The sequence below is a fragment of the Simochromis diagramma genome, unplaced genomic scaffold, assembly GCF_900408965.1.
Source record: "Simochromis diagramma unplaced genomic scaffold, fSimDia1.1 OVJJ01000753.1, whole genome shotgun sequence".
Lineage (NCBI taxonomy): Eukaryota > Metazoa > Chordata > Actinopteri > Cichliformes > Cichlidae > Simochromis > Simochromis diagramma.
The window spans coordinates 4,732,013-4,744,878 of NW_024387523.1; the positions used below are offsets into that span (position 1 = coordinate 4,732,013).

Here is a 12,866-nt window from a genome sequence, read left to right on the forward strand (position 1 = left end):
ACTCAAAAAGAGTAATGGAAACTGTTGCGTTAATTTTTTTTGTTGAGCTTAAACAATAGTTTTTAGAGTGTATATATATATATATAATAAAATAATAGAATGATAGATTTCTTTAATTTTACACATTTTCTTTTTACAGTTTAACCCCCAAAAGTCATGCTGACACATATCTTTCATTTACCGCATGTCTTTTCTTTATCATATAGAAATCCTGTGACAGACTGTTAAAATTGCTCTTGCTTGTCTTCTGCTAAGATATTTTATTGTTTAAATGTGTAATTACACTGAAAGAGTTTGGAGTTTCACTGATTTGGCCCACCTAAGATGTAAAGTGGGTGTTTTATAAAGTAAAATGCATTAGCAAATATTTAGTTGTTGTTGTGCAAAACAAATAAATACCTATGCTCTTTAACTAAATTTTAAAAATATTTGATGATGTCAACCTGTAGCTGCTAATATGAATTTCTCTTTAACCCCATCCATCATCAAAGAAGCAATACAGAAGCAATCCACAGCCATCAGTTCAAACATAACATACGTGCGTTTGGAAGCAATGTGTAAGCATAGCTGTTCATTAATTTTTACATCATGTTTATAATCAAAAAAACGTTGTTTTGTTTTGTTTTTTACATCAAGTTGTAAAAAAATTGTCATAGCTGATGTCTACAAAATACTTTGTCTGAGTAGACACTTTTAAGAAGTTAAACCTGCTACCATGCCAAAGTAAAGAAAACCTGGGCATAATTTATCTTATCAGTTACACCTGTTCTTCCCAACATGTCATGATGTGGGAAACCTTGTTAAGGATAAAGACATTCAAATGACAAGTCAGCGTTTCCTTTCATATCAGAAACATAATGAGAGTGGCAGGCGTTTCCCACTTAATCCATTTAAGACCTTTATCATCTTATTAACCTTGAATCAAAAAGGTGTGGCAGAAGCAAAGATAGTAGAGAAAGAGGTTATATTCAATGCACGCAAAGACCAGAGCTGGTCAAATGAGAATAAAACGGTTAATTATAACGCTTAACCTCGCTGTGAGAGTAAATGTATTTGTAAGGTAACACTACAGGAGCAACTGTGCATTTTTCTTTTCTGCAAACTAGCAGGTCTGTTGATATTTTTATTCATGTTGTTTCATGTTATGCTGAACAATTTTATTGCTGTATTTTGCATTTAACAGTATTGAGTTCAAACAGTTTGTTTCTCGTCAACTTTCCCTGTGAGTCAAATCCAACTTTTTGAGCCATTTGAGCTCCCTTACTTGCTGCATTGGGGATTCAGGAAGCAGCTTCACTATCATAACAAAAGCGTTAAGAAACGCGTTTGTTGACAAATTATGTTACATTTCCTGGTCTTTTATCGTCAGTCAGTCTGTAACGTGAAGTACTTTCAGTATGCAGACGGTCTGTTATCTTGTCAAAGTTTACCGTCTGAACAATGTGCTGTTATTTCGTTTATTTAGACCACTTTGCTAACATCACTGGCAGGCTACAGAGTTAGCCGAAACGGCTAACTTAAATCCTCCAGGAACTTAAGTTGGAGGAACATTTTCCATCAAGTCTGGGCATCCGATGAAACTGAAGCACCTTCCAGTAAAAGTGGAGTAGTGTGTGTTCATAGAGGTGGGTAAAATAAGCTACTGTTTCTTTGATATTCTGGTTTGTTTTTTAACATTAACTTGTGTTATATTTTGATTTCATTCCAGGGAAGTGAAAGTGCTTACTGTAGAAATAAAAAAAATGTACTATTGCAAGAACTGGACAGTAAGAGGAAAGATTGTTAACCTGCAGGTTGAGATGTGCAAGAGTCCCATAACTGAGAAGTTTTTTCCATGTGTAATATTTTATTTTATTTAGTTACGAATCAGAAGATAGGTTATGCCTTAGTGTTTGAAAAAGCTAAAAATAAATCTAAAACCTTTGGGACTCCATCCTTTGGAATTCTCAAAACCCAAACAGAAAGCAACCAACGTAATGACAAGTTTGAACACCAAAGCTATCATTCTACACTTCACTGCACTTCACTTTGTTAAGTACACTTTAAGTATCACGTTGGACCCATTTTTTCCTTTAGAACTGCTTTAATTCGTTGTGGCACAGATTCAAGGTGCTGGAAACATTCCTCAGATACTTTGGTACTTACTTTGATGTGATAGCATCGCAGTTGCTGCAGAAGTGTCGGCTGGAACTCTATGTTGCAAATTTCCTGTTTCACCACATCCCAAAGTCACTAGATTGAGATCAGTGAACTCATTGTTTTGTCCATGAAACTAGTTTGAGGTAATTTGTTCTTTTTGACTTGGCACGTTATCTTGTTGGAACCAGTTATCAGAAGATGAGTACACTGTGATCGTAAAGAGATTGAAATGGTTAGCTACAATACTGGGGTAGGCTGTGCTGTTTAAATCATGGTCTGCTGGTACTAAGGGGTGCAATTTGTGCCAAGACAATATCCCCTACACCATCACCAGCAGCCTGAACTTTTGAGAGAAGGTAAGCTGGATTCATGCTTTCATGTTGTTTACACAGAATTCTGACTCCACCATCTGAATGTCACGGCAAAAATAAAGACTCGTCAGACCAGGAAACTTTTTTTTTTTCAGTCTTCTATTGTTCGATGTTGGTGATCTCTTGTGAACTGTACCATCAGTTTCCTGTTTTCAACTGAAAGGAGTTGCGCTCTTTATGCCCTTCTTGTTTTGAGGTGTTGTCTGTTCACATATGCTCTTCTGCATACCATGGTTGTAACGAGTGTACACCTGAGTTACTGTTGCCTTCCCATCAGCTCAAAGTAGAAGTCACTTTGAGTCACAATCACAGTAGTCTTTTCACCCACAGAACTGCCACTCACTTGATATTTTCAGTTTTTTGGTCCATTTTCTGTAAACCATAGAGCTGTGTGGGAAAGCCCCAGTCCATCATTAGTTTTGGAAATAGTCAGGCCAGCTCATGTGGTACTATGCGGCATTCAAAGTCGATTAAATGACCCGTCTTCCTCAGTTTGAGCATCAGAATGCTGGCAGCAGGTCTCATGTTTATGTAATTGAGTTGCTGCCTTGTGTTTGGCTCATTAGATATCTCTGGTAACAAGCAGTGGAAGAGGTGTACCTAATGAAGTGGCCAATTAAAAGTATTTTCAGCCTAATAGTCCAACAGAAAATACTTAGACTCACTGACGTTTGACTTTGACCTTTGGCTTTTATGACTAGCAAATATATTGTAAAATATATGTTTCCGTGTTTGCTTTAATTTAATTTATTTCCTAATGGGTCTGTTTAATCATGCATTATAAACAGAGGTAAATGTTTTGCTCAAATTTAACAGAAACAACGTCTGTGACTAAAATTAAAGCTGTTTAATCATGGAGATTATTATATTCTGTGAGGATGGTGCTTAATTTATCTTCATGTCCGAGGAGTCTGGACCTATCAATCTGCGCTGTATTATATTAAAAGGTTTTTCTTATCCACACTGAGGTATGTGCTTAAGGAGGAAATTATTTCGGGGCACAGTCATTGTGATTAGGCGTGCCTGTACAGCAGCGAGATTTGTGATTAATGATTTTCTTTATTGTGCTAATACAGAACGATGCCACGCTTGCAGTCTGGTGTGTGGAAGCATTTTACCCCAGCCATCAAAGATGGAAGAGAGACCTTCATGTGCAACTACTGCTCAAAGACATACACAAAGAACGCGACTAAGATGCAGATGCATTTAGACAAATGCAAGGAGTACTCTGTGGTTTCGCAGCAGTCGCCCGGCCCAGATGGGAGCTCCTCTGCCTCCATCCCTGTTCCCTCCTTATCGTTCTTGCCATCTGCCACTCCTGGGGGACAGTTTCTCATTGATTCTGTGGATCAGCACAGCCAGGCGTATGCCGACGAGTGCCTGGCGAGAGCTGTGTACGCCACATCTTCACCCCTCACTCTCACAGACAATATTTACTGGAAACGATTTTTCAGTGTTCTTCGGCCGGCTTATTGTCCGCCCCCTAGAGAGGCTCTTTCCTCACATCTGTTGGACTGTGAGTTTGACAGAGTACAAAGCCAGGTTCATGAGAGCATAGGGAAAGCAGACTGCGTCGCCATCATCAGCAGTGGCTGGTCTAACGTGAAAGAAACTGGGACTATTATCTATGCTGTTGCTACTCCCGTACCGCTGTTTTACAAATGCACAATGACAAAGGAGCAGGCACACACAAGCGCATTTATTGCTGACGAACTTAAAGGCGTCATAAATGAAGTCGGCTCACAAAAGGTTTTCGCTGTCGTCACTGACGATGCCCCGGAAATGATGGCAGCGTGGGCTCAAGTGGAGGAAGCTTTCCCGCACATATCAGCTATTGGCTGCACAGCGTCCGGTGTCGAGCGTCTCTTTGACGACATAGTGGCGCAGCCGTCTATGAAGTCACTGTGCAGGAGAGCTGAGCAGGTGGTGTGGTGTGTTCAAGAGCGGCAAATGTTAAGTGACACTTTTAGGTGCTCGCAGACTACAAAAATAAGAGACCACACTTCTAAAGGGACAGCACTGGAACTGCCCTCTGGCACAAACTGGACTAGTGTGGTTAACATGTTCAGCAGCCTCCTCGAGGGTCAGAACTCTCTACGAGAGATGGCAGTCTCTCCCACACTGGATATTGAAGTGACTGTCAGGGCTACTTTGCAGGATGCCGAGTTTTGGAAAGGGCTGAGCAGCAGTCGGAACTTACTGTACTTGATTGGGAATTATATTGATTTCTTGAAAAGAGAAGATGCCGCGCTCTCTGGTGTTGTCGACATGTTCAGTCAGCTAAGATACGTCATCGGGACTTCTCTGTCAGCATCTGTGCTGCACAGCGGCGAGCAGAAAGCTGTCATGGCATCATTAGACAGGTGTCAGGAGTTCTGCGTGAAACCTATCCACGCAGCAGCGTACATGCTCGATCCAAAGCACGTCGGACAGCAGACGCTCACCGGGGAGCAGATAAACAGCGCTTACTATGCGATATCCAACCTGTCGCACCATTTGAATCTCGACGAGGGTAAAGTGCTCGGCAGCTTTGCCAGGTTCTCGGCCAAGCAGGGACTGTGGAAGGGGGCTGGAATATGGAGCTCGTGTCAGCACGTGTCCGCATCCACATGGTGGAAAGGCCTGTGCTCTTCTGAGCCGCTCTCTGCCGTAGCCTTCGCTATACTCCAGATCCCACCGACAACAGGTGCGTGCGAGCGCCTGTGGCAGCACCTCCATAGTATGAAGATGAAAGGCTTTGTCTCAGCGGAGAGGGTGCAGAAACTTGTCGCAGTGCAGGCAAATCTCAATCTTTTAGAGCCAAGCGACTTCGACTATGCTCCACTGGAGAGTGACGAAGAGAAAAAGGCTTCATTTCAATCAGAGTCTCACCAGTAAGAAAAATGCCTTACAGTGTAATAAAATACAACTATTAGACTAGATGTACATTTCCTTTCAGTGTAAAGGATTCGAACTACTCCGCAAAACTAAGTAAACTGCACCATGCTCATGTTTCTTTATTCAATCCAAGGCTTTTAGAGAAAACACCTTCATAAGGAGACACTGAATCAGATGCCTTCATGTGTTTTAATCATCTACAGTGAATTCAAGTTTTTTTGTATTACATAATCACAGTATGTATCAACCTTTTAATCACAACTTAAAATATTAACACAACAACAAGGTCATATATTTCTTACAGCAACTAAACGATGTAAATAAAACCACTGTATTTATTGAAGATAACACTTTTGTCTCTTTTGCGTTTATACCCGCATGTCAAACAACTTCACCTTCACACACATTAAAAAGTGTTTCTGCACAAATGTTCTTCAGAAATACGCCACAATAATTTTAACAAGTTAGATCTAATCTTTATAGTGAAGTTGCCAGGTTACCAGCAATTATTTTAACATCTTTTTTTTTTCCAGTGGAATGAGCGTAGAAGTAATACGCTGTAGAGATGTTGGTAGTTATGTTTTCTTACTTTGAGGTTTCCACTCTTTGCCCTAAGCCAAGTGGCCGTTGGTCTTACATTTAATAGAGTGTTAAATTTGTGAGTTTAAAAGGTTTAGCACCTTAAACCGAACGTTATACAATGAAATAAAATTAAGTTTTGCATTGGTTTTTAAATTAAACGCATCATAAAATAAGCTCTGATGTATCTATGCTATGAGGCACTTACTGTTTCCTCACTCCATTACTCCCACACCCTACATGGGTCTTTCCCTCATCTCTGTCACCACCTCCGCTGTCTTGTGCCAGCGGTTTTGCACCGGGGGGGGCCTTGGGACTCCGAGGGCTGATCTGGGCCTTATAAACACTAGCATTATTAATCTTTATAGAAATGAGCCGGCTCGTCTCTAGAGGTGTCTCTGCTTCAGTGGCAGCAGATCTGAGGCAATGCTCTCCACTGGCACACTCAGTAATTGTACCGCTGCCTCTTCCTTGAACTTCATACATTTCTTCTTGCTGCCTGTTGTCTGTTCTTCACGGTGGATCTTGTAGGCTGTAATAATTAGAGAGACTGTTTATATCAGGTTACAGAAGAACAGGGCCGTGTTCAAGATGTGTGCTGTTTATGCCAGATGGTGCGTTGGTTGGTTTTTAAAGTTGCCCTTTTAGTGATTTAGTCATTCAAGCTGAGTGCATGCAATTACTAATATGGTAATTTTTTTCTTTTTGGTCATGGTTTTATCTGTGTTTCATCATTTGTTACAGGCCAACATGATCAGTGTCAAAGGCTTTTTGTGTTGTCGGCTCACGAAGCGCTACTGTTACATTCTAACTTTCTGCCTGGAGGTAAAATTCAAATATGACACATAATTCAAAACAGTAAAATGTTGTAACTCTGTACACAGAATATTGTTTTACTATAGTACTGTACAAAAGACTTTAGCCATCCAATTTTTAAAAAAAATTTTTGAATTATTAAATATTGTTCAGGAGTCGTTCTCCAGGCATCTTGAAGGACATTCAAAGCTTTTCTTTAAATGTCTGCGTTTTGCTCTGTTCTCTGTCGAGATGATCCCACACTGCTTCAATACTGTTGAGGTCTGAGCTCTGAGGAGGCCCATGAATACCAAATACTGTTCTATTGTGTGTTTTTCTGTCCAGGTCTGCTCTTAGTCCATTGGCACTGTATTTGGGATCATTGTCATACTAAAAAAAGAAGCTGTTCTCAATCAGATGATTTCCAGATGAATCAAAATCTCACGCTGCTTTTCTGCATTCATATTTCCATCAATTTTAACAAGATCTCCAACACCACTGCCTAAAATTCAGCCACAAACCATGATAGAGCTTCCACTGTGTTTTACAGATGGCTGCAGACACACTGCTGGAGCTTTCCCCCTAATCTTGTCACTACACTGACAACAGTTTTGAACTGTTTGAAATCTGGATTGATAGCTTTATAAGGCCTGTTCTTCTTCTTCTTCTTCCACTTCTCCAGTTTCTCCAAATTATTTTAAAGACGTATAGCATGTCATGACAAGGAGTGTGTAAGGTTTTTGGCTAATGGCTTTTTGGGAATTACCTTGTTGGTATAAAAAATTTTATTTGGTGCCTTCAAACTGAGTTACCTTTGACATTTTTCATCTTTTAAATAAAGAAACTGGAACAAATTGTGTTTTTGACCCAGAGTCCAAGTTAAAAGGACGTAAACATCCGATTTAAATTCACTCGTGTGAGCAAAAGGCAGCTAATGCCCAAGAATATCTAGCTCTTTGTAAGCAAAATATAAAGAAATAAGGGTTGGGCCTGACCCCTTGTTCCTTATTATATTTTGAAATGAAAAGAGAGATGATTAATCTGATGAAAGAAACATGAATAAAACGAATGTATAATGGGATCCAAATGCCCACTTAATTACCTTTAATAGCCACTTTAGGTCACCTCTTTCTCTCTAATATATAACCTATACACCTTTCATATATATCACTTTACCTGTTTTCAGCTTCGTGTGACATCTACAATGCCCTATAATTAAATGACTCCGTTGCTGCCTCTCTGACATAGAAACATCATTTATCCCTCTTCAGTGTTTTTGGTGTGTAGCGCCATGAATCTGCCATCTGGCTAGATCATAACACAATAGTCCTGCGACAAGGCTTTAACCACTGTAGATAAACACGCGTTTAAACACACACTGATGTAGTTATATCACTATGCAAACAAGAGGAAATTGTTGAATTTCAGCTCAGCTTAACTGGCACGGTCCACTAGTGAAGAAACACAAGCTCTCAGCAGCAGTTGGAGAAGGTGGCCTGGAAACAACAATGAAAAGCATTCTGCTTTTCTTGGGAATTTGTGATTGGGGAGGGGGCATACCGATTAAGCTGTCTGAATTCCCCCATTAAACCCTCCACAGTACATTAGCCACCAAATCTCTGGACAATATGACAACAGATTAACATGTCTCTCTTAATTTAACTGTGGACATGATGAACTGCACCGCGCAATTTGTTTGCAGTTCTGGGTTGTAAAGCACTGTGCGGGGTAACTTATGAAGTGTGGTCTGATAATTAAAGCCAGACGAGATTGTGTGTAATTTTGTAATCTAATCTGTTTGATAAAGTATGACTGCTTTAACAGCTGGTGCCAATCCAAGTATAACTCTCTCATCAAGGACTGATACTATTATCTTAGCCTGGAACAATGGCTGGCTTTAATAGGGACTGTGTGTGAGACAAAGAGAGCAAGCGAGGAACCAGTGGTGTGCTTACATTGCAAACAAAAGCAAGTTTGTCCAGAAGGAGAAGGTTATAGTTTTGTTGGAGTATCACTAGCTCAAGGAACCAAATTTAAAACCCTGAGGGGAAAGGTACAGTATGGGATTTCATCAAGGAGTCTTTCAGTTGTAACTCCCCGTCTCTGCTGCTGTAGCCTGTTCACTATCTTAGTATCTCTGTAGTCATACATAAAAAGTCAGTATCTCGAAATACAAAATGAAAAGGCACAATGAAAACTGCATGTGGAGTCCTCAGAGTAAAAGGCAGACCTTTTTCTGGAAAGAGATTGCCTATAAGATTTTAAAGTAAACACTGCACTGGAAGCAGGGAGAAACATGTGCCCAGGCTCAGTGTGTTTGTTTAAGTCCACTGCTTTCGGATGCCACATCCATGCATGCAGACAAAATAAGGTTTGCTGGTTCTCTTAACACAGACTCAAGATTATAGAGAAGATACCAGAAGATGGGTGATTACACAAGAAGAACTGGACAGGGATGTAGAAGGGCACTGACCAGGCAGCGGGATCTGTATCTGCTCCTTTGTGCAATGAGGAACACAATGTTACTGACCCACTGCAAAACCAGTTGTGCTAGTTGATGTTTCAGCCTCCATAATGTTTGCCCCGCCCTGTTTAGTAGCCAGTAGTGGACTCTAGTGTACGCCAGTGGAGTTGCACAGTGCCTACCTGTGAGCACACGCCCCACTTAAGTAGATCCAGACAATTTATATATACAGACTTTTGAATTATGCACTAATATCAAGCATTTGTGGACACAGTGAAGAACGATGTTTGCTGAGATGGTTCTGAATCAAAGGTGGGTAATTAATTTCCCCAAGGAGCCCAAAGAAAACAGATGTTCAGTTTTGGTTTTCAGCCATGTACCTGTACCATGTACCAGCACATAGATACAGATTCTCTGCAATTTAATGCAGAGAAACATTATTCTTAAATCATTAAACTTTTTGAGATGCCTTCTCCACTTTTCTACCTAAAGACTCTCCAAAATGTTCTTTTTTATGTGCAATCATGTAACCAGAGTGCCTAATTGTTTCATTGGTACTGTGTTTTGAATAAATTTGTGTTTAACTGAATTGCAAGACATTGTGTTTATTGTGCATTTGCATTTCATACAACATCCCAAACTTTTTTGGACAGTCTCGACGTTTGTTTCAGTGGAAATCTTAAACACAGTCAGGCTACATTTCTTCCTCCCCTTTATCCTTGTCACTGAGTCTAAAGTGGCCGAGCAACTGCGTCAGAAGGCTAAACCTTTATTTAGAGATGACCATTGTGTCAGACTGTTAGGGTATGCAACCATTGCTAACGTCCAACCTACTGTAATAACAAGCCAGCAACAGTTTGCGGTTAGAGGCACCCATCATTTTCTCATTCCTCACCCTGGCCAACACCAACCCACTCATCAACCCACTCCCCTCTAACCTCTCCATCTGAAAAACAAAAACAACAGATGGGCTCTGCCAAGGAGACTCCTACCCATTACCACAGTAAGGAGCCAGAGGGGTGGTGGGAGTGCTAAGCTGCTTGCTTTGCAGATATGTAAAGGAACCTGGTGGCACGGAGAGACTAGGCTGTTCTCCCTCGAATGCCTTGTTCTTGCTGCTCTCAGCACCTCATAATGCTTTTATAATTACATTTCAACACAGCTGAATTATGATTGGGTGATCCTAGCATTTTTTTTTCCTGGCTATCACCCACTTCACTTGACGGTAGGTCATGCTGGTCTCTGAAATTAGAGGCCTGCATAAGCTGCAAATTACATATAGAAACACATTTTAAAAACCTAATGATAACCTGCACACTTGTGTAACATCTGAAGATGGAGCTACAAATAATTATCAGCTCAATCTCCAGCTCTAAGCTTTAAAAAGCTTCCTAATGGTTTATAGCTCATTGTTTACCTGTTGTTATGCAACTTTACCATTTAGCTTCACGCTGCATGCTGTTTTTGGTCACAGCAGAAAGCTTTTTTTCAGCAAAAAAGCCAAAGCACCCACAGTACACTACCTGCTCAGCAAAAGCTAGGTACAGCATAAACTACTATTCAAAATCCTTGTTATTGTGGCCATATTTGAAGTGTCTGTGGTAAAACCAGCAACCATCATGAAAATGTGTTACATAGTGACGGAGACAGGTCACTGAGGAAAACACTGGACTCCAGTGCAGCATCTCAGGCAGCTCAGGAAAAAGGTTTTTATTTGAGAGACTGACTGTGGGATGGATTTGGGCTTGAAATCTTTGCAGACCTTTTGAATACACCGTGGGATGGGCACTTTAGGTAAACGGATAAACTATATCACTGAATCAAAAGTGAAATTGTTAGTCTGCAGAAAATGATGCTTACATCTAAGTTCACTAAGGAAGATCTATAGTCTATTCTTTACAGCACTTCTGCTTCCTCATGCTGTCAAACTCAGCTCTGACATCATTACTGTAGTCCAATGATTTCCTTACATCATATCTGCGAGCCAATCAGCCTCTGTTCTGTGTGCTTTAAGTGCTCCTCTGCCATTCTGACTTTCAGATTGGCGTTCATGCCATCCACCTTCTTCCTATCACCGCCTCACCCTGGTCATATCCACCAACACCAGCTGATTGTTGATTTCCCAGAACAGATCTTGTGAAAACTGTATACTTTGCTTATTTTGGTATGAAATTGGGAGACCAGGACAAGCTATGGGCATGTCATTCAGTTATCCCAGTATGTTTTGAAAACCTCTCTGAGCAAAGACTAGAGGAAAGAGAAAGACCTTAGGTTTTGGTGATCCAGTGGTGTAGAGGGAACCACAGAATCACTTTGATGACAGATACTTCTGTTTAGTGAATATTTCTGGATACAGTTGTCAAACTAAATCAGTTAGCCAGTCAGTTAGCCTAACCTTACATCAGCAATGATGGACATTCGGATGAAAGACACACTACCCATTTTTACTGGCTTATTCGATAAGAGAGAAGAGTTGCACTACATTCTAGAGATGGGAACTGTGGAGATCCAGCTTCTATTAGCTTATCTGTCCCCCAGTTATTCACTCAGCCAGACTTAAATGACTTGGCACAAGATGTTGATTTGTCAAAGGAAGCAACTGAATTGATTGGGTCTAGGCTCAGTGGGAAAAACCTGCTGGCTCCAGGAACCATGTTTTCTTTTTACAGGCGTAATGTGAAGGATGTTATTCCTTTCTTTCAAATGGATGGTGACTTTGTCTGTTGAGCTGATGCTGAAGGTCTTTTGGGTGCAGTGGGTTTTCAGTACGAGGCAGACGAGTGGAGTCTGTTCACTGACAGCTCAAAGCAAGCATATAATATGCCCTGTAATGATAGTCACTTTGCATCTGTGCCAGTTCTGTCCAGCTAAAAGAAACCTAAGGTAATTGTGTTTGAGAATAATATACAATATAATATACTATAATATACAATGAACACACATCGATCATTTGTGAAAAAAAATGTACATTTCTACTGTTTTCTAGAAAACATGTACAAATGTTATTTTGTTCAATTCTTCCCAGTTCTTCTCTCCATATTAAAATGCTAACATATCACGTTGTAATTGGAAATTTAGTGTTGCAGTTCAGTTACAACCTTTATCTAAGTACCATATACAATTAAATTGTTACATCTTAATGTAGAATTAGAGGAAGATCACAAGCTTAAGCCTTGTAAAATGGCCACTAAAAATGGAAATACAGCACATCCTGGGCCTTCTGACCTCAGGAAATCACATGATAGGGTGGGGCTAGGTTTCACAGCCGATTCACCTGAAACCTTGGCTGATTGTGACTTAAAACCCGTTTTCACACCTTGGCTCATGTGATTAGGTAGAGGATCAATGGGGGTCCATGACCCTCTTGGGGACACTCCCATAGGGCATAAAATCTGGGACTCTTCACCATTTGACCTCAGAACTGAAGAAGCTTCTCGGATGAGAGGTGAAACATCTTCGAGCAACTTAAAGACATCCAGACGCTTTTCTTTCCAAACTCCTTAGACTACAGTACACGATTAAACTGTAACTTCCACCACAAGGGATAAGCTTATTATTAGGTAACCCAGAGCTATGAAGTGATCCCTGAATATTTATTTTTATTACACATGATAGTGATTAGGTCGGCTGTAGGTATATTA

At 40.4% G+C, this 12,866-nt stretch overlaps 1 protein-coding gene across 1 annotated transcript; it reads left to right on the forward strand.

Moving 5' to 3' along the window:
- Positions 1-1,218: 1,218 nt before the first annotated feature.
- On the forward strand, positions 1,219-5,735 carry LOC120727040. Its single transcript, XM_040021164.1, has 2 exons — positions 1,219-1,625; positions 3,587-5,735. The coding sequence occupies exon 2, from the start codon at positions 3,591-3,593 to the stop codon at positions 5,385-5,387; it is 1,797 nt and encodes a 598-aa protein (XP_039877098.1). The 5' UTR covers positions 1,219-1,625; positions 3,587-3,590; the 3' UTR covers positions 5,388-5,735.
- Positions 5,736-12,866: the final 7,131 nt, after the last annotated feature.

Excerpts from the sequence above, each read along its gene's own strand:
- LOC120727040 (XM_040021164.1), top strand. The coding sequence starts at position 3,591 with ATGCCACGCTTGCAGTCTGGTGTGTGGAAGCATTTTACCCCAGCCATC.